Below are 27008 nucleotides of genomic sequence, written 5' to 3'. Positions count from 1 at the left end.
TAGTAAGCCTGAAACCGATCCTGCACAACTCCTGTCACGACCATTAGCTTCACTTGTTATCAGGGATGCATCAGAAGCACCAGCAACACCTAGTAGGTATGCAATACTAGAACTCTGAACAATTTGTTTCACAATGGAAAGGTCAAATTTTATGTTGTCTTAGCTTCGACCTACCACTCTATCAGTAGTATTCTTCGAATCACCAATTCTTGTATGATGTTCATGAGTATCAGACAGCCCTGGAGGTCTAAGAAAGATGGATTTAGCAGTGGAACAAGGGGATCAAAACCTAGGTGGTTAAGGCCAAATAATAATTAATGTGGTAAGGACATCTTTAGTACTCTTGTTAAAATATTTCTAGAATAATCTCTCTTGCTCTAATGTGTGAAAACAAAAATTAAGATGACAATTTGACTCCTCAGGTTGCTCTACAAGTTCTTGAATGGAAGTTGCAGCTGTCTGACTGAATAATGAAGTCCTCCCTACTTGTTGCATGGCTATATATTTGTTTAACTATGTCAACCTATGCTAAGTCTAATTATGTTGCAAAAGGGTTGTAAAAATTAATGAAGATATTTTTCCTTTCTAGTTTCAGGCATCAATTCAATGTTAATGTTTTGATTTTAGATGAGCTAAAGAGGAGAAATATACAGTGGGAATCAAATATGAGATGACGATCATCTCCTAAACAGGGTTGTTAAACTCGGGACAAGTTTCGTATAAAATAACGGATAAGTTGCCTCTGGCGATATATAAATAATGGATAAGTTGTCTCCCTATCTAGTTAAAATCTGGCGATATATAAATAACGGATAAGTTGTCTTCCTATCTAGTTAAAATCTGGCGATATATATATATATATATATATTGCAAAACTACATCAAAATTCTTCTACACGCACGTTATTTCATTAGGTAACAAAAAGGCTGTACGGCAAACTATATTTTTGTCTCTTTTCCAACATTAATCTTATAGTTTCTAAAATGTTTCAATTTTACCACCGATAATTAAATGGCTAACAAAATGTTGGAACCGGCCCATACGGAGGGATCTCTTTGACAAACTAAAACAAATTCAAAGGTTGCAACAAGTTTCACTGCATGCAAAGATTCTTGGCGCAGAAACCACATATACAGAACAAAAACTAAAGAGAAGGAAGAAGGAATGGGGATATTGCTTGAAAGAATCTTGTTTGAGCAGAAGGGTTTAGTTAGAAAACGTTTAAAAGACAGAGATTATGCTAGGAATTCTGAACTACAGGGATAGGTATGGAGCATTTGTGAATCTGAAGTTATTCTTTTCTCTGTATCCCTGGCAAAGTCCATATACGAGGAAGAAAGACTTGAATATAAAAGTTGGAAACGATAGTTGACATGAAGTCTATGAAAGGAATACATTTTCAATGTACCAAGCTTTTCTTCGTTTCCAAGGAAAAGCACGGCATATACTTTTCTTTCACTAGCAGAAGTGCTCAAGACATTAACTGTTCTGAGTTTGCTATGGTATAGGTGAGTTTGTGCTTCATTTTGCAACTCATAATAACCATATAATGTTGTTGTGTTTTTTGAGAAGCTGATGAATATGTAACAGGAAAGCCATGGACAAGAGAACTGATCATGTGAAGTGGGAAAAGGTCAAGGGTAGAGGGTTACTAGATTTAGTGTTTTCTTGGTCTATTCAAGATGTGCTCAATAAGGATCTTTACAAAGACCAGGTTTGTTAATTTGCAATAACATTCTCTTGGAAGATCATAATCTTATTCCATGTTTTGTTTAGTTCTTCATAGTTCTTTTAAGAAGGAAAGCTCAAGGAAAAATATAGCTTGAAACTAAATAGAATAAGTTGAAAAACTAAGATGTAGAAGAGTTTCAACTTCTTTTATTAAATTGAAAATTTATTGTTGTTAATGATTAATTATTTGTCATTGATGTTTTATTACTTATCTTTTGGTGGAGATGAATTGATGTTTAAAAAATCTTATTGAAAAATAATTTCCAATAAAGTCTTAACTAAATTAAGTTTAACCATTTTAATTTGTCCCTTGGAACAAATTTTCTAACATGATGTTCTTTTAAGAGCTTTTGGATTTAAATTTCTGTCAAAACCAGTTAGTTTTTCTACTGCAAGATTTTCTTCAAAAGTTCGGCAAATTAAGCTCTTGGACCAGCCCTCTTTTTCATCAAGCCTTGGGTGGCCAGACTCGCCCTCCACAGCCCCTTCTTCTCCTTCATGTCAACAGCTCATTACATGAAAGCATTCATTACACCCCTACATGTGGAAACACATGCTGATTTGCTTTCAAGTACAGAATCACTGGCTGCAGCACCAACTTGTAGAATACTTCGTGTTAGAAAATCTAAGGATTACAAGCTACCTAAGGACTTGTTTTACGAAATGTCGGTGGAAGAAACCAGAGGTGGATATGTGCCTTGGGTTGGGGATCTTATAGCCCTGACAAATGTGAAACTGAAGTGCATTGATGATTTAAGGAATACCCAGCAATCCTATTTTGTTGCTTTCGTTCATGCCGTGAAAAGGGGAAATCGTTTGACACCCTCGATTCTGTCTTCGAAGCCCATAGTGGATGAAGAAGGCTTGAACAAGGGAACACTCTTTGCTGTTCATTTGATAAATCTGACGACAAATTTGCGAATATGGAGATCGTTGCACTTGGAACTCGAAGGGAGGAACATGAACGTTATTCAGAAAGTGCTGCAAAATAATTTCAATGTAAGAAGAACTATGATTCTGGTTTCTTGATTCAGAATCTCATTTTTGTAACCCCCAGCTTTGAAGATGGCAAATCTATTTTTTGTATTCATTTCTATATTGAGCTTGACTGCATTTATAACTGATCTCATGCAGGATGGTGAAAATTGTACTATCTGCTCTTCTCGTAAAAAAAGTGATGCTGCCTCTGCCTGCATAAGGGAAACATTACAGTCTTTTAATTTAAACAGCTCGCAAGAAGCTGCGGTTTTAAGCTGTATTCACACAGCCAGATGCTGTCACCATTATTCTGTCAAATTATTAAAGGGTCCTCCAGGAACTGGGAAAACAAAGACAGCTAGTTGCTTATTACACTCACTATTAAGAATGAAATGCAGAACACTTACATGTGTTCCAACTAACATTGCAGCGTTAGAAGTTGCAGCTCGTGTCGTGAGTACAGTTGCCGATGTAGTTGGATATGAAACTTATGGCATGGGAGACATAATTCTGTTTGGGAATCGGGAGAGAATGAAGGTTGATGGTGATCAGAATGGCCTTCTTCATGTATTTCTTGATCATCGTGCTGATATACTTGCGAAGAGCTTTGATACATCAACTGGCTGGAAACACAGTTTAGCTACATTGATAAGTTTACTTGAAGACTCTGAAGCGCAATACCATTTGTACTCGCAGGATAACATGGGAAAGGAAGGACTTTTGACTTGTGATCGATTCGTATGGAAAAGATTTGATTTCTCCGGAAAGCAATTAAAGTTCTGTATTGTGAATTTGTATACACACTTACCGACTTCTTTGATTTCATTAGAAGTGATGAGGATCATGACCAGGGCTCTTGATTTGATGACATCAATTGAAACCTTGTTGCTTAGTCTCAGTGCTGCCAATGAAGGTTTAAAGCAGATTCCATGGGAAAATGAAGATGAAGAAAGAACACTTCATAATCGTATAAAGTTGAGAAATGAAATAAGGGAATGCCTCAACACTCTACGCATACTTTCTCTAAAATTTCAGGTTCCAGAATTCGCTGATAAAAATGCTATTGAGAAATTCTGCTTATCAAATGCGTGCCTGCTTTTTTGTACCGTGTCAGGCTCTGCCAGGCTGCATAGTATAAGAATGGCACCTCTGCACTGCTTGGTGATTGACGAAGCTGCTCAGCTCAAAGAATGTGAATCAACAATCCCCTTACAACTCTCCGGCCTTCACCATGCTATTCTCATAGGAGATGAACGGCAATTGCCTGCCATCGTTAATAGCAAGGTTTGGATTTTCCTGAATGGTTCTATTCCTCTATCTTTTGATGCCATCAAAACCTTTTACTTTTTCATACCATAACATGTTTAAAATGCACCACTATTAGATTTCAGAGAAGGCTGGTTTTGGTAGAAGTTTGTTTGAGAGGCTCGTAAAGCTGGGATGCAAGAGCCATCTTCTAAACATTCAATATCGAATGCATCCATCAATAAGCTTATTTCCGAATACGGAGTTCTATGGAAGGCAGGTTTTGGATGCGCCGAACGTCAAAGAAACTGGCTACAGGAGACGGTTCCTCCAAGGAAACATGTTCGAATCCTACTCTTTCATAAATATAGCCCATGGAAAAGAGGAAGTTGTTGAGAAACAGAGTTTCAAAAATACAGTCGAGGCTGCTGCTGCTGCTGATATAGTTGGGAGACTTTTCAAAGGTTCTATTTAGAAATATCAGATGTTTCTGATGTATCTATAGATTTACAGAATTCTTTTGACTTCATGTTGATGTTACAGATATTAATGGCACTGGGAAGAAGGTTAGCATAGGTATCATATCACCATACCAGGCTCAAGTTCATGCAATTCAAGAGAAGATTGGGAAATTCATTTCAGATTCTGACAGTGCCTTTTCTGTAAGTGTTGGCACGGTTGATGGTTTTCAGGGTGGAGAGGAGGATCTGATAATTATCTCTACTGTTCGAAGCAATGAGAACGGATCGGTGGGTTTTGTTTCGAATCCTCGACGAGCAAATGTGGCGCTGACTCGTGCAAGGTACTACATAAGAATCGAGAAAACATCAGCAGCTCAAAAGTTTCGTTTCCTTTTTTTTTTTTTTGTCTCTCCATTCCTATTTGAACTTTTATATTTTCTGGCGTGGAGGTATTGCCTCTGGATTTTAGGAAATGAAGCAACTTTAGTTAAGAGCGGCTCTATTTGGAAGAAGATAGTCAACGATGCGAAGCATCGGCAATGCTTCTATAACGCTGAAGAGGATGAGAGTTTGGCTCAGGCTATTACAGAAAGCTTGATCGAGCATGGCCGACTTGATGTTCTACTACAAACTCACTCTCCATTGTTCCGGAATGCAAGATGGATGGTGAGCTTATTATTTCTTGGCAAGTCTTGAATATTTTTTTCAGAAATATTAACAGAATATACAATAGTTGCTGCTCTGCTGATCCATGGAACTGGAGCCATTCTTCAGAACAGATATTACTGCTTCTTAGCCCACAGTAATGTCATGCTCCGGTGCCAAGTATTAATTAGCTGTTACCTTCACTTTAATACAGGTTTTTTTCAGTGATGATTTTCGGAGATCCGTGGCGAGAGTTAGGAATGTCAGAATCTGTAAGGAAGTGCTTTCCCTATTAGCCAAGCTTTCAAATGGTTGGCGTCAGCATCAGTCTCGCAAGAACAGAAGCCTAATGGTTCACAATGGCATTTCTTCTCCACTGATAGAGCAGTATAATGTTAGTGGACAGCTAAATATGATCTGGACTGTGGACATTCTGCAGGAAAACTCATTCTGCGTTCAAATTTTGAAGGTTTGGGATATTTTACCATCATCTGATATACCAATACTAGCACCGCGTCTCGACACCTTGTTTCGGAATTATACGGAGGAGCAGATGAATCGCTGCTTATACAAATGTATGGAGGGGTAAGTTAACTGCAAAGATTTCAAGATATTTTTTATTCTTAGGATTCAAAATGTTGCCTATCACTTTTCCATTTCTGCTGCAGGAATTTGGTTGTTCCAATGAGATGGACAGTGGACTCGTCTAGTGATCATCAGGACAGCTGTGGCGAAGCCGATGCTGTGCAGTTGCCGAAATCACTTGCATCACCCTGTCTAGACAATGGACAGTGGACTCGTCTAGTGATCATCGAGTAAAGCTGCCAGGTATGCTACAGTTCTAGCTGGTACCGCCTTAGACTTTATCCCTGCCTTAATGGTTTTTGCTGGAAATAGCATCTAACGTTAGTTTTATGCTGACTGTGATCAGAAAACAATGGAGGCTCAGAAGGAATTAGCAGAAGCGATGTTGTCGATCAGAATGATCACTATTGGGGTCAGATTCTTTCCTCGTCAAGAACCAAATTACAACTCCAATCCAAAGAAATAGAAGTTCTTGAAGGGCAAGGACATTGATGCCTCTTTTACATTTCCAGCTTCTAGCCAGAGAATTTCTCCCTAGGCCTTTGAAACTCATAAACGTATCATTACAGTAATTTCTGATTTTAGATTTCTTCAAATAATAATAATAATAAAGTTTGGATTTCTTAAGGATTAAGTTCCATTTTCTCGATGCATTTTTACATTTTTACTTGTCAAAAACAACAAACATAGTTGTTAACGCCCAACTTATTGCATTTTTCCTTGTAAAAATCATAGTTATTAAAGCCCGACTAGCCTAACAAATTGACCTTGCAAATTTGAGATTCAAAATCTAACATTTGAATTGATAGTTATATTAACTCAGCTAAACTTAAGTGATCTAATATATGAACTTGCTACTTGATTGATTCTACTTGATTGATTTGACGTAACTCAGTCCTAATCTAATCGAGTCAATATTAAGGATTTTTTTTTTTTTAAAAAAAACTAAAACATAATCATTTTGAAAAAAAAATTCAGATTGACATGATGATAAATGGGTTAACCTGGTGATCTAGTTACCCCAGCCCTCACTCAAATCAGACCTGGACACTATGATAAAAAAATAATTCTTCATTTGAATGAAAGATTATTTCAGCTATTCAAATATGATAATGATGTTATATGTAGAAGCTCTAGGTTTGAAAAACAAAAAAGAGTAGAGAATAAGAGATCACTAACTAATCTTCAAAAATTTATGCTTTTAGTAAGCATGGAAATCAACCAGCAATTGCACCGTACCAAAAGCTGTGCCTTCTGTCATCTGCCTTACTCTTCTAACTAATCTTCATACCTAGTTTGATGGTAGATTATTGATGCTTACTCTGATGCACAAGCTTTGTGCAATTAGCATTTGCCACCATATTCAGATTTATTTATTTTCAATGTGGTCCATGAACAAAATAATTTCTTAATTTGGTTCCCAACAGATCAAGGATTCCGTAACTGGGTTTCTCCCGAAATTATCAGAAATTTGCAATAGGATATGCCAAAATCTCTCAAAGAGGTCCAATTTTATTGCATAAAATATACGGTTTAGATAGAAAAAGCTTTCACGGACATGGAAGGAAGACTCAATTCCGAAATGATTAAAACTTCAGAAACCCAATCGGAGGAACTTCTAGTTTGAGAACCCAATTAAAGAAACGATCCCCTTGATGTTTGAAGTTGAATGAATGAATAAAGATTATAATTGTCTCTCCATTTGGATAAAGGAAGAAAATGAAAGAAATCCTTCAGAGGAAAAACAAAAATGATGGGAGGAAATGGAACTATGAATTATATTGGATCAGATTTTCAGAAAAAATAAAAATAAAAAACTACTATTATGAAAGACCAGTTCGAGGATAGGAAAACATGACAAACGGTTGCATATGACAAAAATAAGATCCTAGATTGGGTGCTAATGCCAATTCTGAAGAGACCAACTTAATCCCTCATCATTACAACAATTACCTCCTTTAGCCCTTTGTTTCCCATCACCATCTCCATTCCTCCCCTCCCAAACTAATGGCTTTGCTCCATGGTGATTATTGATTGCCCCAAGATAAAGGAAACTGTGGTTTTATTTACTCTCTTTTGCTCTTCTGAGTCTTAGATTCAACCCCTGAGGACAAAGTATGCCATGCAATGAGCGGCAAATACATTCAATTAGAAAACCCAATTCTATAACTGAATGGAATAAATAGAAATGAAGATAATCACTTCATGACAATTGACTTGTAAGGACAAGATTTGAATCCAATACTTTAGTAGAAAATTTGAAAGTACAAAAGCAGTGATTCTTTTAGCTAAAAAAAACCTGCATAACCGACCAAACTTTACTTTCACCATAGTACAGTTAAAAATCTTCAGGTTTTTTTTTTTTTTGAATCAAAAGCACCAATTCTTCTATAGTTAAATAAAAGACCAACCTCTAGATGGTTCAACTACACCCAGCTCTTCTTGAACTCCAGTGATATTACGATTCTGAAACAAAAGGAACCTTAATGTACCATCATCCTTGTAAAACCATGGGGGTAGAAGAGAGGGAAGTGACAGAAAGAAAACTTGTTAGAAGTGTGTACTTCATAAAGATTTAATGAGGTTCAATAAACATACATTTAATGAACATTTGGAATCTATGCGGAAAGACAGACATGGGTAATGAAAATAAGACAGGAACCATGAAAAAAAATGTTTCTGAATTGAAATGACAAGATAAGAGCAATCACCTCCAATCACTCACCCCTTAAAATGAATCTTACAATCCTACAACATCAGTTCTTGTAAAGTCAATTACTGTAGACAAATTCAAATCGTTCTTCACAGCTTTGTTTCACACATAACTTTTGACCAAGTGAAGCTAATTATAAAAACTCAACAAACTCTGCATGTTTTACCAGATACACAATGCTTCAATACGTGTCAATGTTAATGACTGTATCATAAATGACAATTGCATGTATCACAAAGCTTCGATACGTGTCAACGTTAATGACTGTATCAAAAACACTCCCCAAAGTGTTTTTTGTCATGTCCATAATGCCTGTCCCAAAATATTACTTATTTGAAGAGTCAAGCATTAATATCGTCATGTCTGTCACAAATTTACCCTATATATGTCGTTCTCTAAGAGTTAAATGCAGAAAACAATATCTGCAAATTGGACTTTAGTATCCTCAAGCATATCATATGTGTTCAACTAATGGACAGTGTTTGCCAAGTCTGAACAGGTGCTATCACAATCCAAAAATGCAAAAATGGGAATATACCAGAGATACCACTAACCTCATCATAAACTGGAATTTGGTTGCGCCAGAAATCTAGGGTAGGTAAAAGTAGTCTCCCTGCAACATGTACAAATTAATTAAACAGTTGGTGAATCATATTACAGAAGATATATTAACAGACCCTCCATAGAGATGATTTCCATCACTGGGTTTCTCAAACATGGGGAAAACCATGAGCTCAGAAATGGCCATCTAAAACAGTTCAAGAGTTTGACAAATAGCTTCTGCAAAAACATAAGCAACAAGACATCTCATTTTGATTTCCTGAAATCAGAAAACTGATCTTTATGTCATAAAGGCCATAAAAAGATCATATTTCTGTAGTGTTTCATGTATAAAAATTCATAAACCAGGAATAAACTACAAAAAAAATAGCAAACAAACCTGATCTGGATCTTTTGAGATTCAAGGATTCTGGAGAATGAATACATGTTGTCATTTCTCTTATCTGATTACAAGAATTTACCAAGGTAGACAAATTAAAAACAAGTATTTTGTGTAGACTAAAAAGGTGTTAAAAAATAATGATAAAATTTGAGGCAGACATTTTAGTGCCATGCGAAAGTGCAAATGAAAAACACAGATCATAAAAAGCTCTATCAGCTAATAGCTAATAATAGCAGGTTCAATTACCAAAAAAAGGTGATATTCAAGTCTAATCTAAATATAGAACTAAGCAAAAAAGAAACCCAACATAAATGACAAAATGTTAACCTCTATTTTGAAATGGTAGACTGGCAGATGCTAAAACGATCAGGATATCTACAATTTTCTTTTGAGAACATTTTTCAAGTGATGAGGGCAAGAAAACATCAGAAACTGTGATGAGGGCATGAAAAAATCAGAAACTTACAAGGAATTTCACTTGAATTCTTGGGGGAACAGCTATCTTTAAGATGGAGATGATAAAACATAAAGTCAGGCCAGTTGTAACTGGTTATGATTTATGAATAGGTGGACATTAAAAATAAATGTTGAGGATTTGCACATTTGGAAAGGAAAAAAACTAAATTACCATGAAAAAAAATCAGAATAGCTTACATCGGCATCAAAAATAACTTTCCTTCTAGCTTGCTTCATGGACAAACCTCCTTTCTCAACAGCTATTGTTTCTTTCTACTCTTTACTTTTTGAATTTCCTGACAGTGTATTCATCTTTCTTGAAGCTCTCAACATTGCCTCTGCTATATCAAGAGTTGTGCCTGAATTTCTCTTCGGTTTACCTTCAACTGATTTCAACCTTTTGGCTTTGTACCTCACTGAATGTCCAGAGACCGATTTCTGTATCGGTATATTTATCAGATTTGTCACAGAGGCAGTGCTTTTCCTATGTCCAGAATCAATGAGATTAGCATCCAATGTCTCTGTTTCTTCCATGGATGGACTAATGATATTTGCTTCCGCACCTGACCGCATGCTGGAAAACACAGAGTTTTCCACGAGACATTTATCAGATTGATTTAAAATATCAGAATCTCCCCGAGTCGGAGATCTAGAAAGAGACGGCCCTGGTGTAGGATTATTTTCAATGCATCTTAGCATAACCTGAGGGCCTTGAGGCAAAGATGGCATTGAGAAATCACTTCCACTCTTCAGTCCATCCTTGTTTCCCTCATTTTCCCTTTTCTTTTTCTTTAAACTCGAGATCACTTCTAAGGATACAGCCAGTACCACACCTGAAGTTCTAACAGACAGTGTCTGGTCAAAGTTTGATTTAGTGATATTGCCCACATTATAATCCGTGAGTGCTGAGCATTCCCCCGATGCATCATTCTTGATGCTGATTCTTTCTAAACTACTTGACCTTTTAGCCATCAACTTTCCAAAAGATATGGTTTTGCTTTTCTTGCTGCCTATCTTTTCAGAAGATAGTGCCACATCCACATGGTGACCAGAAGGCTTTGCTGGTACCACCACACTATCTTTCACCCAACTTACATCATTTACACGACATCTCGATAGTGGTGAAAGATTCTTTGAGTCATCATTCTTCAAATTATTAACACCATCATCTACTGGCAATGATAAGAAAACAGGCCGGCATTCATTTTGAGACACCGGAGGCTCTGCCGCGCTTTCACAGTTACTATTCAGAAACTTGGTTCCACATTCTTCCCAATCAGGAGGAAAGCCGAAACAGAAATGCCGAAAGACCTGTTGCAACATACACATTAACCTAACTTAAAGTACGATATGATGTCGAAAAACAAATAATATTAATAAACACGAAAAAAAATAAGGAAAAAAGAAAACCTGAGAAGAAAATCCATTTTCAACAGTGAGTGTCCTGTTAATATAACCTTGGAGAAGAACATTGACGCCATCAGCTGTCTGAAGAGTGAAAACATCGTATCTTTTGGTAATTGCTGCTGAGTGAAACACACGAACAGGTTTTTTCCTGAAACATTTAATAATTAAAAAATAATAATTATTTACAAAGAAATCAAAGATTATAAGAGAGATAATGTAAAAATAAATAATTACTCAGGAGAAGTTAAGCCGGCAACAGCAATTTTCTTCCCTTGGAACTCCTGCTCGGCTTTGATCAACCACCAGTCATGTAACAACACCTATTTTTTCCAAAAAAATAATTAAAATTGGAGACATTATCAGCATCGTAGTGTAAAAGCGGTGGTAAAAGAAAGCAGTGATTAGTAACTAACTGTTTTCTGGAAAGATGAGGTGGCGGCTTCGGTAGTCATCTTGATACTGGAACATGGGATGAAGGTGAAGAAATAAGAGAGAAGCGAAGTGACCGTTGAGAAAGAAGAAAGAGAATTAGGAGCCCTATTATTAAAAACGCTGTCGTATAAAGGATAGTTAGACACCGCTTGTTTGTTTTCGCGGTGGAAAAAAATTAAGTTCTTTTTTGCTTTAATTATTTTTTTATATTTTTATATTTTTTTGATTTGTTAATATTAAAAAATAAAAAATATATATTATTTTAATATATTAAAAAAAATTAAAAAAACAGTTATTATTATAACATTTAACAATTTCTAAATAAATCACTGCCATAAAAACAAAAATTATTCCTCAACTTGATTTGATTATTAAACCAAATCTAACAAATCCAATCTAACTAAACTTAAATTAAATTTTAATTTAAATATATTTTATTATTAATCTAATTAAATTTAAGATCTAAGTTAATTCATTAATCTATTAAAATTATTAGGTCAAAAGTTAAAACGAGATTTTTCTTAAAACCTTCTACCACTTAATATATTTTAAAACAATAAACCATTTAAAAAATAATTATTATTATAACATTTAACAACAAGTTCTAAATAAATCACATGAGTACCTAAAAAAATATATTTCTCCACTTAATTTGATTATTAAATCCAATCTAACTAAACTTAAATTAAATTTTAATTTAAATATATTTTATTATTAATCTAATTAAATTTAAGATCTAAGTTAATTCATTAATCTATTAAAATTATTAGGTCAAAAGTTAAAACGAGATTTTTCTTAAAAACTTTTACGTCACCGGATTAGGATTAACCCTAACTAATCCGGAATAGGATGTCCGAGATGGAACAGGAATCCCATCGGCTTGCTGATCAATAGATTAGCAGCCTATATAATGAAGCACCTCCAGGGTTGAAATCTACTCCATTCTTTAGCCTTCCAAGAATTGATCGTTAGAATAATTAGGAGAAACCAAATTAAGCCATCTCTCCATGTCTCTCACGGAGCTCAAACGCTCTTCTAGTCAAGAAAATATCCATCATGTTTCTGTCAAAAGACTAAAACTCTTCAAGAATAAACTAGTATCCTATTCGCCATCGCCGTCTTGGGAGCTTCTTTTTCTAGTGGCTCAGTATCTAGACCCTAAATCCCTTGCTGCTGCTTCTTGTGTCTCCAAATCATGGCTGGAGTCATTCTCCTCTGAGGATATTTGGCGGCCGATATGCTCTGCTCACTACCCTTCTGTCTACAACCTCAAACACGTAGACCCAGCTGTCTCTTGTCACCGCCTTTACGGTATTGCCTCCACCGCAGCCTCCAAGCTCCAGCTTCAAAAGCCAATAAAACCCCACCTGCCCCTAAATGACCTCCTCTTCGTCATCCATGCAAGGACCGGAGAGTCTTCCACTTTATTCACCCTATCGAAACCATGCGATGAACTCCATGTAGATCCTAATGGGATATTCAAGTTCGCTGTCGACGTAGATCTTGAGTCTTCACTGAAAAAGGAAGCGATACGGGAGATAAAAGTCACGTGGAACGTTGTGTTGAGAGGTTGGAAAGCTGTATTTAATATGATGGAATCGTGTAGTGGAAAGGCCAGCCTTGTTCCGGAGGCAGAAGACTTGTTTTCCAAGGAGCTTCCATTGCCGGGGTGTTGCTCAAACATGGTCACCGCAAGCAGCCTTGTTGCTGAGATAAAGTTGGGATTTTGCAGTGAGAATTGTATTGATGAGGAGGAGGGTATAGAGGATGACGGCAATTTCAAGAGAGGAAAGTTGAGTTTGGCCATCATGAATACAAAACATTGGAGGTACCTAAGCATGGATGATGCTCTGAGACATTTGCAGCACTTTTTGCTGCCTTGCGATGCTTAAGTCGTTCTCATCTCTTCTCTGATCACTTCTGGGAAGCTTGCATGGTGGCTCCTCTGATCAAGCTTCTTGCAGTTCTTTTTTTTTTATTCATTTTAGTTTTACAAGCCTGGCATTGTGTAGCCTGTGATACAATTATTCATTTTTGTTTTCTTCATTAATAAATTTTATCAGCAGTGATTTGTACTGTTAATATCTTTGATGATTCTGTCTTCCTCCCCGTGAAATCTTTGTTACTATCAAAATAATAATAATAAACAAAATCTCTGGCAGCACAAGAAACAAACCCTTCTTCCCAAAAAAAAACTATTGCCATCGAATTCAGATATAATATAACTCAAAGTAAGTCCCTGTAACTCCTGCATGTATAGCAAAAGCAACTCCAGCCATGCCAATAACTTCACCAGCAACAGGTTCGGGGTGTTGATTTTTTTCTTCTTTTTCAAGGTACAAAAATATTTTTACCTAGTCAACAAAATATAGAATTGTTAATCAAGAACTTTATTGACTTTGCATAAGTTTTTTAATACTAAAAATACTATAAATGTGGCCTGCAAAAACAAAATCTATTAAGTGTTTTTATAAAGCTATACCTGAAAACATTGGATGTATTTGTTACATCTGACCTAAAAATTATATTTATAATACTAATAATAATATTAAACATATATGATTCAAGTTTAAATAAATTTGGTTACAACATCAAATCCAGAATCTTAGATATAGATTTGACTGTAATGTCGTGTTATAAAAACATGGTAATTAAAAAAGGAAAAAAATTTAATATTACTAAATGAAATTAAAAAGGATTAATTAAAAAAATAAAATAAAGCATTATTCCGATAAATAGTGCTTTGCAAGGAGGAGCATAGTAAAATTCTTTCATGAAATTACAATAATCTAATGAATAGTAAACAAAATAAATCATAAAGTTTAATTCTTAATCAAATCAATATTAAAAGATAAAATTGAAAGAAAAAAAACTACTTAAGAAAAAGAAAAAAATATATGAATTAACTAGTTTAACCCTTCAAACCAGGTTAATCCGTCAAACCTGGGATTCGTGTTATGAAATTAGAAGAAAAAATATTGATGCCTTTTAGTTATAGTTGGAATATTTAAAAATGAAATTGGAAGGAAAAAACAAATGAAGAAAAAGAAAAAGAAATCTGAATCTACTAGGTCAACCTACCAAATCGGGTTAGAGTATTTGTGTTATGAGAGTGTAATAACTAAATAGAAAACCATTAACATTTTAGAAATACAAATTTTCTACCAATCAAATTTCACCATGTGTTATTTTATTCTTTTAAAAAAAGGATAAAATAAAATTGAAATCAATGACATGGAAAATAAATGAGCCTTCATATATTTTTTGGTCAATAAAAAGTTGACACTTGGGATGAGATATTCAAGATATCTTGTCATAAATGTCAGATCTCTTCAATAAATACCAACCAATAAAATTATGTTATGTGGCATTGAAAAAGGATCTAAGAGCCTCTACAGATCTCTATAAATAAAGTGCCTCAACTTAAAGAAAAGAGGTCTGAAGATACAATTTTTCTTCAAGACAAACTTTTTAAGCAAGGAAACTCTCTCTTCAAACAAGGAAACTCTCTTAAGAGTTCTCAAGCCTCATTCATCTATGCTTGAAGTCTACAAAGAACAAAACTCTATTGGATCAAGTCTATACATCTCATAAGAGTTCTTCAATAACACTATAAAGACAAATCAAATGTACTTTTCAAAGCATCAAATCACCAAATCTTATTAAGCTCTATTAAATTAAGCCTAAACGCCCCATAAGAGTTCTTCAACACTTTGAAGACGAATCAAAGATACTCTTCAAAGCATTAAATCACAAAATCTTGCTTCACAATACACGCTCAAATTCGCGTTCTTGCAAAGTATAAATTTTGAGTTGATTTATTAAATAAATGAAGTCACCATACATCAAATTCAAGGGAAAAATCAGAGGATTGTCTTATTCTTTTGAAAGAATATATTATATAAAGATTGTACACGTTCATATGTTTAATAAAATCATATATTTTTACATGTGTGCTTGTTTAATTTTAGGTGCTCAAAATTGTGTCTCTAAATTTCTGGCAACTCTACTTGTGAGATTTCTACCTCTCATCTCTTCCCTTCAAGAAAGAATTTTCACCAAACTCCCAATGGCAACTAGGAGGAACATGATCACCATTGTTGCATCCAAGAGCAATAAGGCTATTAATTCAAGTCGTCGATATATCATTGAATATTCTTCAACTCTAATATTGAAAACAAAATTCATCATCAAATTATATGCATAACCTAAGTCAACTCTCAAGTTGACATCAACTTCAAATGTAAAAAAGGCACAAGATCTTGCCTCAAAGATGAAGCCACAAGTAACTCCACTACTAAAGTCAAGTGGGGTGCGTGAAATTCTCTTCGACATCTAAGATGACTTCGACAATTCACCTATAAAAGCTTTTCCATGTCAATCACTAAGTAAGGCTTCGAGTTTTGGCACCATGTTAGTGATGATGATTGAAACAACATCTTTGAAGGATCAAATGGCTAACTTGACAAAACTCATCGAGGGGCTTTTGACTTTACTCAAGGCAAAAAACCATGAGATAACAAAGTTGATGGACAAGTTTAAGAGTATGAATGAAGGAGGTCAAACCTCGTCTACCAAGGCTTTACAAGTAGATCAATTAGATGTTATTAAGGATTCTACAATCAGAGTTGCAAGGAATATATGTGGTATTATTGATGGTATCTTTACCATAAGTCAACTAAAAAGCCTTATCAACGAAGCCATCACGAACTAAGTGGAAAGCTTAGTTCAACCCTCACATTTTTATTCGAAGCTATACACCCAATGAATTGACCTGCTAAAGATGCCTTCGAACTATCAACCACCAAAGTTTCAAGAATTCAATGGCAAAGGGAGTCATAAGCAATATATAGCTCACTTTGTGGAGATTTACAACAATGCCAGAACTAATGATAATCTCGTAGTAAAACAATTTTTTTCATTTCTTGAAATGTAATGCCTTCAATTAGAACACTAACTTTGAGTCTGACTTGATCGATATTTAAGAGCAGCTAGAGTGCAAGTTTTTAATCTCTTTTACAGCACTCGTTATGTGGTTAGCATGATTGAACTCACTAATGTACGTCAATGAAATGAAGAGCTTGTCATTGACTACAATGATCGGTGGTACATGAAGTCTATGAAAGGAATACATTTTCAATGTACCAAGCTTTTCTTCGTTTCCAAGGAAAAGCACGGCATATACTTTTCTTTCACTAGCAGAAGTGCTCAAGACATTAACTGTTCTGGGTTTGCTATGGTATAGGTGAGTTTGTGCTTCATTTTGCAACTCATAATAACCATATAATGTTGTTGTGTTTTTTGAGAAGCTGATGAATATGTAACAGGAAAGCCATGGACAAGAGAACTGATCATGTGAAGTGGGAAAAGGTCAAGGGTAGAGGGTTTCTAGATTTAGTGTTTTCTTGGTCTATTCAAGATGTGCTCAATAAGGATCTTTACAAAGACCAGGTTTGTTAATTTGCAATAACATTCTCTTGGAAGATCATAATCTTATTCCATGTTTTGTTTAGTTCTTCATAGTTCTTTTAAGAAGGAAAGCTCAAGGAAAAATATAGCTTGAAACTAAATAGAATAAGTTGAAAAACTAAGACGTAGAAGAGTTTGAAAACCTATCAAATACTCTTCTTTCAACTTCTTTTATTAGATTGAGAATTTATTGTTGTCAATAATTAATTATTTGTCATTAATGTCCTATTATTATCATTTTTAGTTGTATTTCTAAATTAAAGAGAATAAGCTGAAAAACTAAGGTGTAGAAAAGTTTGAAAAATCCACCATAAAACAAAATTAACAATATTTTTTGAATTTTACCTTTTCATGTTGAATAAAAAAACTTTTCATATTTATTATTCATAGACTAGATCAATTAATGAATTAATAAAAAATAGTTCATTACATGCTAAAGAAGAGTCAGAACCAAATTCAAGTCAATAATACAGTGAATTGCTATAGCTAGTCTCCAAAACATGAGATCCAAGTCCATGCCGGTATCTAGAGCCAAGGTCACTTTGCTTATATTTATTTATGATTCTTTAATTTTTTATTATATAAATTATAAGAAATTTTTTTTATTTATTCGATGACGTATCAAGGGTTTTAGATTCTACAGGAACACACTAAAGTACTGTTTGAGATTAATTTCTAGTTTACATATAATATATATAATTTATTTAAACCATGTTAATATTTCTGTTTAAAAAATCTTATTGAAATTTTTTTTTCAATAAAGTCTTAACTAAATTAAGTTTAACCATTTTAATTTGGCCCTTGGAACAAATTTTCTAACATTATGTTCTTTTAAGAGCTTTTGGATTTAAATTTCTGTCAAAACCAGTTGGTTTTTCCACTGCAAGATTTTCTTCAAAAGTTTGGCAAATTAAGCTCTTAAAAATTCATACCAAGATTTCCTGCTAGCCAGATTACAAGCATGAGAATGATTCTGAACTCTGACATTGTCCCCTAATAGGTGGAGGAGATCCCAAACTCCTTCATGTCAACAGCTCATTACATGAAAGCATTCATTACACCCCTACATGTGGAAACACATGCTGATTTGCTTTCAAGTACAGAATCACTGGCTGCAGCACCAACTTGTAGAATACTTCGTGTTAGAAAATCTAAGGATTACAAGCTACCTAAGGACTTGTTTTACGAAATGTCGGTGGAAGAAACCAGAGGTGGATATGTGCCTTGGGTTGGGGATCTTATAGCCCTGACAAATGTGAAACTGAAGTGCATTGATGATTTAAGGAATACCCAGCAATCCTATTTTGTTGCTTTCGTTCATGCCGTGAAAAGGGGAAATCGTTTGACACCCTCGATTCTGTCTTCGAAGCCCATAGTGGATGAAGAAGGCTTGAACAAGGGAACACTCTTTGCTGTTCATTTGATAAATCTGACGACAAATTTGCGAATATGGAGATCGTTGCACTTGGAACTCGAAGGGAGGAACATGAACGTTATTCAGAAAGTGCTGCAAAATAATTTCAATGTAAGAAGAACTATGATTCTGGTTTCTTGATTCAGAATCTCATTTTTGTAACCCCCAGCTTTGAAGATGGCAAATCTATTTTTTGTATTCATTTCTATATTGAGCTTGACTGCATTTATAACTGATCTCATGCAGGATGGTGAAAATTGTACTATCTGCTCTTCTCGTAAAAAAAGTGATGCTGCCTCTGCCTGCATAAGGGAAACATTACAGTCTTTTAATTTAAACAGCTCGCAAGAAGCTGCGGTTTCAAGCTGTATCCACACAGCCAGATGCTGTCATCTTTATTCTGTCAAATTATTACACGGTCCTCCAGGAACTGGGAAAACAAAGACAGCTAGTTGCATATTACACTCACTATTAAGAATGAAATGCAGAACACTTACATGTGTTCCAACTAACATTGCAGCGTTAGAAGTTGCAGCTCGTGTCGTGAGTACAGTTGCCGATGTAGTTGGATATGAAACTTATGGCATGGGAGACATAATTCTGTTTGGGAATCGGGAGAGAATGAAGGTTGATGGTGATCAGAATGGCCTTCTTCATGTATTTCTTGATCATCGTGCTGATACACTTGAGAAGAGCTTTCATCCATCAACTGGCTGGAAACACAGTTTAGCTTCATTGATAAGTTTACTTGAAGACTCTGAAGCGCAATACAGTTTGTACTTGCAGGATAACATGGGAAAGGAAGGACTTTTGACTTGTGATCGATTCGTATGGAAAAGATTTGATTTCTCCGGAAAGCAATTAAAGTTCTGTATTGTGAATTTGTATACACACTTACCGACTTCTTTGATTTCATTAGAAGTGATGAGGATCATGACCAGGGCTCTTGATTTGATGACATCAATTGAAACCTTGTTGCTTAGTCTCAGTGCTGCCAATGAAGGTTTAAAGCAGATTCCATGGGAAAATGAAGATGAAGAAAGAACACTTCATAATCGTATAAAGTTGAGAAATGAAATAAGGGAATGCCTCAACACTCTACGCATACTTTCTCTAAAATTTCAGGTTCCAGAATTCGCTGATAAAAATGCTATTGAGAAATTCTGCTTATCAAATGCATGCCTGCTTTTCTGTACCGTGTCAGGCTCTGCCAGGCTGCATAGTATAAGAATGGCACCTCTGCGTTGCTTGGTGATTGACGAAGCTGCTCAGCTCAAAGAATGTGAATCAACCATCCCCTTACAACTCTCCGGCCTTCACCATGCTATTCTCATAGGAGATGAACAGCAATTGCCTGCCATCGTTAATAGCGAGGTTTGGATTTCCTGAATGGTTCTATTCCTCTATCTTTTGATGCCATCAAAACCTTTTACTTTTTCATACCGTAACATGTTTAAAACGCACCACTATTAGATTTCAGAGAAGGCTGGTTTTGGTAGAAGTTTGTTTGAGAGGCTCGTAAAGCTGGGATGCAAGAGCCATCTTCTAAACATTCAATATCGAATGCATCCATCAATAAGCTTATTTCCGAATACGGAGTTCTATGGGAAGCAGGTTTTGGATGCGCCAAACGTCAAAGAAACTGGCTACAGGAGACGGTTCCTCCAAGGAGACATGTTTGAATCCTACTCTTTCATAAATATAGCCCATGGAAAAGAGGAATTTGTTGAGAAACAGAGTTTCAAAAATACAGTCGAGGCTGCTGCTGCTGCTGATATAGTTGGGAGACTTTTCAAAGGTTCTATTTAGAAATATCAGATGTTTCTGATGTATCTATAGATTTACAGAATTCTTTTGACTTCATGTTGATGTTACAGATATTAATGGCACTGGGAAGAAGGTTAGCATAGGTATCATATCACCATACCAGGCTCAAGTTCATGCAATTCAAGAGAAGATTGGGAAATTCATTTCAGATTCTGACAGTGCCTTTTCTGTAAGTGTTGGCACGGTTGATGGTTTTCAGGGTGGAGAGGAGGATCTGATAATTATCTCTACTGTTCGAAGCAATGAGAACGGATCGGTGGGTTTTGTTTCGAATCCTCGACGAGCAAATGTGGCGCTGACTCGTGCAAGGTACTACATAAGAATCGAGAAAACATCAGCAGCTCAAAAGTTTCGTTTCCTTTTTTTTTTTTTTGTCTCTCCATTCCTATTTGAACTTTTATATTTTCTGGCGTGGAGGTATTGCCTCTGGATTTTAGGAAATGAAGCAACTTTAGTTAGGAGTGGCTCTATTTGGAAGAAGATAGTCAACGATGCGAAGCATCGGCAATGCTTCTATAACGCTGAAGAGGATGAGAGTTTGGCTCAGGCTATTACAGAAAGCTTGATCGAGCATGGCCGACTTGATGTTCTACTACAAACTCACTCTCCATTGTTCCGGAATGCAAGATGGATGGTGAGCTTATTATTTCTTGGCAAGTCTTGAATATTTTTTTCAGAAATATTAACAGAATATACAATAGTTGCTGCTCTGCTGATCCATGGAACTGGAGCCATTCTTCAGAACAGATATTACTGCTTCTTAGCCCACTGTAATGTCATGCTCCGGTGCCAAGTATTAATTAGCTGTTACCTTCACTTTAATACAGGTTTTTTTCAGTGATGATTTTCGGAGATCCATGGCGAGAGTTAGGAATGTCAGAATCTGTAAGGAAGTGCTTCCCCTACTAGCCAAGCTTTCAAATGGTTGGCGTCAGCATCAGTCTCGCAAGAACAGAAGCCTAATGGTTCACAATGGCCTTTCTTCTCCACTGATAGAGCAGTATAATGTTAATGGACAGCTAAATATGATCTGGACTGTGGACATTCTGCAGGAAAACTCATTCTGCGTTCAAATTTTGAAGGTTTGGGATATTTTACCATCATCTGATATACCAATACTAGCACCGCGTCTCGACACCTTGTTTCGGAATTATACGGAGGAGCAGATGAATCGCTGCTTATACAAATGTATGGAGGGGTAAGTTAACTGCAAAGATTTCAAGATATTTTTTATTCTTAGGATTCAAAATGTTGCCTATCACTTTTCCATTTCTGCTGCAGGAATTTGGTTGTTCCAATGAGATGGACAGTGGACTCGTCTAGTGATCATCAGGACAGCTGTGGCGAAGCCGATGCTGTGCAGTTGCCGAAATCACTTGCATCACCCTGTCTAGACGATGGACAGTGGACTCGTCTAGTGATCATCGAGTAAAGCTGCCAGGTATGCTACAGTTCTAGCTGGTACCGCCTTAGACTTTATCCCTGCCTTAATGGGTTTTGCTGGAAATAGCATCTAACGTTAGTTTTATGCTGACTGTGATCAGAAAACAATGGAGGCTCAGAAGGAATTAGCAGAAGCGATGTTGTCGATCAGAATGATCACTATTGGGGTCAGATTCTTTCCTCGTCAAGAACCAAATTACAACTCCAATCCAAAGAAATAGAAGTTCTTGAAGGGCAAGGACATTGATGCCTCTTTTACATTTCCAGCTTCTAGCCAGAGAATTTCTCCCTAGGCCTTTGAAACTCATAAACGTATCATTACAGTAATTTCTGATTTTAGATTTCTTCAAATAATAATAATAATAAAGTTTGGATTTCTTAAGATTAAGTTCCATTTTCTCTCGATGCATTTTTACAATTTTACTTGTCAAAAACAACAAACATAGTTGTTAACGCCCAACTTATTGCATTTTTCCTTGTAAAAATCATAGTTATTAAAGCCCGACTAGCCTAACAAATTGACCTTGCAAATTTGAGATTCAAAATCTAACATTTGAATTGATAATTATATTAACTCAGCTAAACTTAAGTGATCTAATATATGAACTTGCTACTTGATTGATTCTACTTGATTGATTTGACGTAACTCAGTCCTAATCTAATCAAGTCAATATTAAGGATTTTTTTTTTAAAAAAAAAACTAAAACATAATCATTTTGAAAAAAAAATTCAGATTGACATGATGATAAATGGGTTAACCTGGTGATCTAGTTACCCCAGCCCTCACTCAAATCAGACCTGGACACTATGATAAAAAAATAATTCTTCATTTGAATGAAAGATTATTTCAGCTATTCAAATATGATAATGATGTTATATGTAGAAGCTCTAGCAAGGTAAAAAAAAAAAAAAGAGTAGAGAATAAGAGATCACTAACTAATCTTCAAAAATTTATGCTTTTAGTAAGCATGGAAATCAACCAGCAATTGCACCGTACCAAAAGCTGTGCCTTCTGCCATCTGCCTTGCTCTTCTAACTAATCTTCATACCTAGTTTGATGGTAGATTATTGATGCTTACTCTGATGCAAAAGTGTGCAATCTGCATTTACCACCATATGCAGATTTATTTATTTTCAATGTGGTCCATGAACAAAATAATTTCTTAATTTGGTTCCCAACAGATCAAGGATTCCGTAACTGGGTTTCTCCCGAAATTATCAGAAATTTGCAATAGGATATGCCAAAATCTCTCAAAGAGGTCCAATTTTATTGCATAAAATAAACGGTTTAGATAGAAAAAGCTTTCACGGACATGGAAGGAAGACTCAATTCCGAAATGATTAAAACTTCAGAAACCCAATCGGAGGAACTTCTAGTTTGAGAACCCAATTAAAGAAACGATCCCCTTGATGTTTGAAGTTGAATGAATGAATAAAGATTATAATTGTCTCTCCATTTGGATAAAGGAAGAAAATGAAAGAAATCCTTCAGAGGAAAAACAAAAATGATGGGAGGAAATGGAACTATGAATTATATTGGATCAGATTTTCAGAAAAAATAAAAATAAAAAACTACTATTATGAAAGACCAGTTCGAGGATAGGAAAACATGACAAACGGTTGCATATGACAAAAATAAGATCCTAGATTGGGTGCTAATGCCAATTCTGAAGAGACCAACTTAATCCCTCATCATTACAACAATTACCTCCTTTAGCCCTTTGTTTCCCATCACCATCTCCATTCCTCCCCTCCCAAACTAATGGCTTTGCTCCATGGTGATTATTGATTGCCCCTAGATAAAGGAAACTGTGGTTTTATTTACTCTCTCTTGCTCTTCTGAGTCTTAGATTCAACCCCTGAGGACAAAGTATGCCATGCAATGAGCGGCAAATACATTCAATTAGAAAACCCAATTCTATAACTGAATGGAATAAATAGAAATGAAGATAATCACTTCATGACAATTGACTTGTAAGGACAAGATTTGAATCCAATACTTTAGTAGAAAATTTGAAAGTACAAAAGCAGTGATTCTTTTAGCTAAAAAAAACCTGCATAACCGACCAAACTTTACTTTCACCATAGTACAGTTAAAAATCTTCAGGGTTTTTTTTTTTTTTTTTTTTGAATCAAAAACACCAATTCTTCTATAGTTAAATAAAAGACCAACCTCTAGATGGTTCGACTACACCCAGCTCTTCTTGAACTCCAGTGATATTACGATTCTGAAACAAAAGGAACCTTAATGTATCATCATCCTTGTGAAACCATGGGGGTAGAAGAGAGGGCAGTGACAGAAAGAAAACTTGTTAGAAGTGTGTACTTCCTAAAGATTTAATGAGGTTCAATAAACATACATTTAATGAACATTTGGAATCTATGCGGAGAGACAGACATGGGTAATGAAAATAAGACAGGAACCATGAAAAAAAATGTTTCTGAATTGAAATGACAAGATAAGAGCAATCACCTCCAATCACTCACCCCTTAAAATGAATCTTACAATCCTACAACATCAGTTCTTGTAAAGTCAATTACTGTAGACAAATTCAAATCGTTCTTCACAGCTTTGTTTCACACATAACTTTTGACCAAGTGAAGCTAATTATAAAAACTCAACAAACTCTGCATGTTTTACCAGATTCACAATGCTTCAATACGTGTCAATGTTAATGACTGTATCATAAATGACAATTGCATGTATCACAAAGCTTCGATACGTGTCAATGTTAATGACTGTATCAAAAACACTCCCCAAAGTGTTTTTTGTCATGTCCATAATGCCTGTCCCAAAATATTACCCTATATATGTCGTTCTCTAAGAGTTAAATGCAGAAAACAATATCTGCAAATTGGACTTTAGTATCCTCAAGCATATCATATGTGTTCAACTAATGGACAGTGTTTGCCAAGTCTGAACAGGTGCTATCACAATCCAAAAATGCAAAAATGGGAATATACCAGAGATACCACTAACCTCATCATAAACTGGAATTTGGTTGCGCCAGAAATCTAGGGTAGGTAAAAGTAGTCTCCCTGCAACATGTACAAATTAATTAAACAGTTGGTGAATCATATTACAGAAGATATATTAACAGACCCTCCATAGAGATGATTTCCATCACTGGGTTTCTCAAACATGGGGAAAACCATGAGCTCAGAAATGGCCATCTAAAACAGTTCAAGAGTTTGACAAATAGCTTCTGCAAAAACATAAGCAACAAGACATCTCATTTTGATTTCCTGAAATCAGAAAACTGATCTTTATGTCATAAAGGCCATAAAAAGATCATATTTCTGTAATGTTTCATGTATAAAAATTCATAAACCAGGAATAAACTACAAAAAAATAGCAAACAAACCTGATCTGGATCTTTTGAGATTCAAGGATTCTGGAGAATGAATACATGTTGTCATTTCTCTTATCTGATTACAAGAATTTACCAAGGTAGACAAATTAAAAACAAGTATTTTGTGTAGACTAAAAAGGTGTTAAAAAATAATGATAAAATTTGAGGCAGACATTTTAGTGCCATGCGAAAGTGAAAATGAAAAACACAGATCATAAAAAGCTCTATCAGCTAATAGCTAATAATAGCAGGTTCAATTACCAAAAAAAGGTGATATTCAAGTCTAATCTAAATAAAGAACTAAGCAAAAAAGAAACCCAACATAAATGGCAAAATGTTAACCTTTATTTTGAAATGGTAGACTGGCAGATGCTAAAACGATCAGGATATCTACAATTTTCTTTTGAGAACATTTTTCAAGTGATGAGGGCAAGAAAACATCAGAAACTTAGAAGGAATTCACTTGAATTCTTGGGGGAACAGCTATCTTTAAGATGGAGATGATAAAACATAAAGTCAGGTTCACTTGAATTCTTGGGGGAACAGCTATCTTTAAGATGGAGATGATAAAACATAAAGTCAGGCCAGTTGTAACTGGTTATGATTTATGAATAGGTGGACATTAAAAATAAATGTTGAGGATTTGCACATTTGGAAAGGAAAAAAACTAAATTACCATGAAAAAAAATCAGAATAGCTTACATCGGCATCAAAAATAACTTTCCTTCTAGCTTGCTTCATGGACAAACCTCCTTTCTCAACAGCTATTGTTTCTTTCTACTCTTTACTTTTTGAATTTCCTGACAGTGTATTCATCTTTGTTGAAGCTCTCAACATTGCCTCTGCTATATCAAGAGTTGTGCCTGAATTTCTCTTCGGTTTACCTTCAACTGATTTCAACCTTTTGGCTTTGTACCTCACTGAATGTCCAGAGACTGATTTCTGTATCGGTATATTTATCAGATTTGTCACAGAGGCAGTGCTTTTCCTATGTCCAGAATCAATGAGATTAGCATCCAATGTCTCTGTTTCTTCCATGGATGGACTAATGATATTTGCTTCCGCACCTGACCGCATGCTGGAAAACACAGAGTTTTTCACGAGACATTTATCAGATTGATTTAAAATATCAGAATCTCCCCGAGTCGGAGATCTAGAAAGAGACGGCCCTGGTGTAGTATTATTTTCAATGCATCTTAGCATAACCTGAGGGCCTTGAGGCAAAGATGGCATTGAGAAATCACTTCCACTCTTCAGTCCATCCTTGTTCCCCTCATTTTCCCTTTTCTTTTTCTTTATTTCCCTTTCCTTTTTCTTTAAACTCGAGATCACTTCTAAGGATACAGCCAGTACCACACCTGAAGTTCTAACAGACAGTGTCTGGTCAAAGTTTGATTTAGTGATATTGCCCACATTATAATCCGTGAGTGCTGAGCATTCCCCCGATGCATCATTCTTGATGCTGATTCTTTCTAAACTACTTGACCTTTTAGCCATCAACTTTCCAAAGGACCTGGTCTTGCTTTTCTTGCTGCCTATCTTTTCAGAAGATAGTGCCACATCCACATGGTGACCAGAAGGTTTTGCTGGGACCACCACACTATCTTTCACCCAACTTACATCATTTACACGACATCTCGATAGTGGTGAAAGATTCTTTGAGTCATCATTCTTCAAATTATTGACACCATCATCTACTGGCAATGATAAGAAAAGAGGCCGGCATTCATTTTGAGACACCGGAGGCTCTGCCGCGCTTTCACAGTTACTATTCAGAAACTTGGTTCCACATTCTTCCCAATCAGGAGGAAAGCCGAAACAGAAATGCCGAAAGACCTGTTGCAACATAGATTTAACCTAACTTAAAGTACGATATGATGTCGAAAAACAAATAATATTAATAAAC

General features: G+C 35.5%; 4 protein-coding genes and 3 long non-coding RNA genes across 13 annotated transcripts in view; 4 read left to right on the top strand and 3 right to left on the bottom strand.

Moving 5' to 3' along the window:
- Positions 1-6272, top strand: part of LOC105142765 (uncharacterized) — a 20405-nt gene extending 14133 nt beyond the window's left edge. The window contains exons 1-9 of one of the 2 annotated variants that reach the window (XM_011050554.1): positions 2229-2730; positions 2866-3622; positions 3653-3993; positions 4094-4418; positions 4498-4756; positions 4865-5081; positions 5275-5645; positions 5729-5888; positions 5992-6272. In XM_011050554.1, coding sequence (XP_011048856.1) covers positions 2230-2730; positions 2866-3622; positions 3653-3993; positions 4094-4418; positions 4498-4756; positions 4865-5081; positions 5275-5645; positions 5729-5879 — 2922 coding nt within the window. In that variant the 5' untranslated portion in view covers position 2229 and the 3' untranslated portion in view covers positions 5880-5888; positions 5992-6272. Of the gene's footprint in view, positions 1-2228; positions 2731-2865; positions 3623-3652; positions 3994-4093; positions 4419-4497; positions 4757-4864; positions 5082-5274; positions 5646-5728; positions 5889-5991 lie in introns of those variants that run through there. The other variant, XM_011050553.1, reaches the window with a different exon arrangement.
- On the top strand, positions 49-689 carry LOC105142766 (uncharacterized). Its single transcript, XR_845605.1, has 3 exons — positions 49-96; positions 234-322; positions 423-689. It is a non-coding gene; the product is annotated as an uncharacterized LOC105142766 (long non-coding RNA).
- A 431-nt stretch (positions 6273-6703) lies between the features above and the next one.
- On the bottom strand, positions 6704-6857 carry LOC105142767 (uncharacterized). The gene is made up of 2 exons (XR_845606.1): positions 6821-6857; positions 6704-6778 (listed from the first exon to the last, which is right to left on the bottom strand). It is a non-coding gene; the product is annotated as an uncharacterized LOC105142767 (long non-coding RNA).
- Positions 6858-7396: 539 nt separating this feature from the next.
- On the bottom strand, positions 7397-11692 carry LOC105142768 (uncharacterized). 5 transcript variants are annotated; one of them, XM_011050556.1, is made up of 9 exons: positions 11578-11692; positions 11399-11484; positions 11168-11312; positions 9956-11068; positions 9299-9362; positions 8913-8971; positions 8371-8511; positions 8057-8111; positions 7400-7749 (listed from the first exon to the last, which is right to left on the bottom strand). In XM_011050556.1, exons 1-4 carry the CDS (start codon positions 11614-11616, stop codon positions 10031-10033), a joined length of 1308 nt encoding a protein of 435 aa, XP_011048858.1. In that variant the 5' UTR covers positions 11617-11692; the 3' UTR covers positions 7400-7749; positions 8057-8111; positions 8371-8511; positions 8913-8971; positions 9299-9362; positions 9956-10030. The 5 variants fall into 5 exon arrangements, with proteins under 5 accessions (XP_011048860.1, XP_011048858.1, XP_011048859.1 ...); XM_011050557.1 differs by lacking the exon at positions 8371-8511 and having other exon boundaries at positions 8057-8144; XM_011050555.1 differs by lacking the exon at positions 8371-8511.
- A 911-nt stretch (positions 11693-12603) lies between these two features.
- LOC105142782 (probable F-box protein At5g04010) lies at positions 12604-13488 on the top strand. The gene has a single exon (XM_011050571.1). The coding sequence runs from the start codon at positions 12604-12606 to the stop codon at positions 13486-13488; it is 885 nt and encodes a 294-aa protein (XP_011048873.1).
- A 3242-nt stretch (positions 13489-16730) lies between these two features.
- LOC105142770 (uncharacterized) lies at positions 16731-22131 on the top strand. 2 transcript variants are annotated; one of them, XM_011050561.1, is made up of 10 exons: positions 16731-16835; positions 16924-17047; positions 18066-18590; positions 18726-19853; positions 19953-20277; positions 20357-20615; positions 20724-20940; positions 21134-21504; positions 21588-21747; positions 21851-22131. In XM_011050561.1, the coding sequence occupies exons 2-9, from the start codon at positions 16931-16933 to the stop codon at positions 21736-21738; spliced, it is 3093 nt and encodes a 1030-aa protein (XP_011048863.1). In that variant the 5' UTR covers positions 16731-16835; positions 16924-16930; the 3' UTR covers positions 21739-21747; positions 21851-22131. The 2 variants fall into 2 exon arrangements, with proteins under 2 accessions (XP_011048863.1, XP_011048862.1); XM_011050560.1 differs by having other exon boundaries at positions 16731-16841.
- A 431-nt stretch (positions 22132-22562) lies between these two features.
- Positions 22563-22719, bottom strand: LOC105142771 (uncharacterized). Its single transcript, XR_845607.1, has 2 exons — positions 22683-22719; positions 22563-22637 (listed from the first exon to the last, which is right to left on the bottom strand). It is a non-coding gene; the product is annotated as an uncharacterized LOC105142771 (long non-coding RNA).
- Between the last annotated feature and the right edge of the window lie 4289 nt (positions 22720-27008).

The sequence above is a fragment of the Populus euphratica genome, unplaced genomic scaffold, assembly GCF_000495115.2.
Source record: "Populus euphratica unplaced genomic scaffold, PopEup_1.0 scaffold217.1, whole genome shotgun sequence".
Lineage (NCBI taxonomy): Eukaryota > Viridiplantae > Streptophyta > Magnoliopsida > Malpighiales > Salicaceae > Populus > Populus euphratica.
This window is presented reverse-complemented; position numbering and strand designations above follow the sequence as displayed.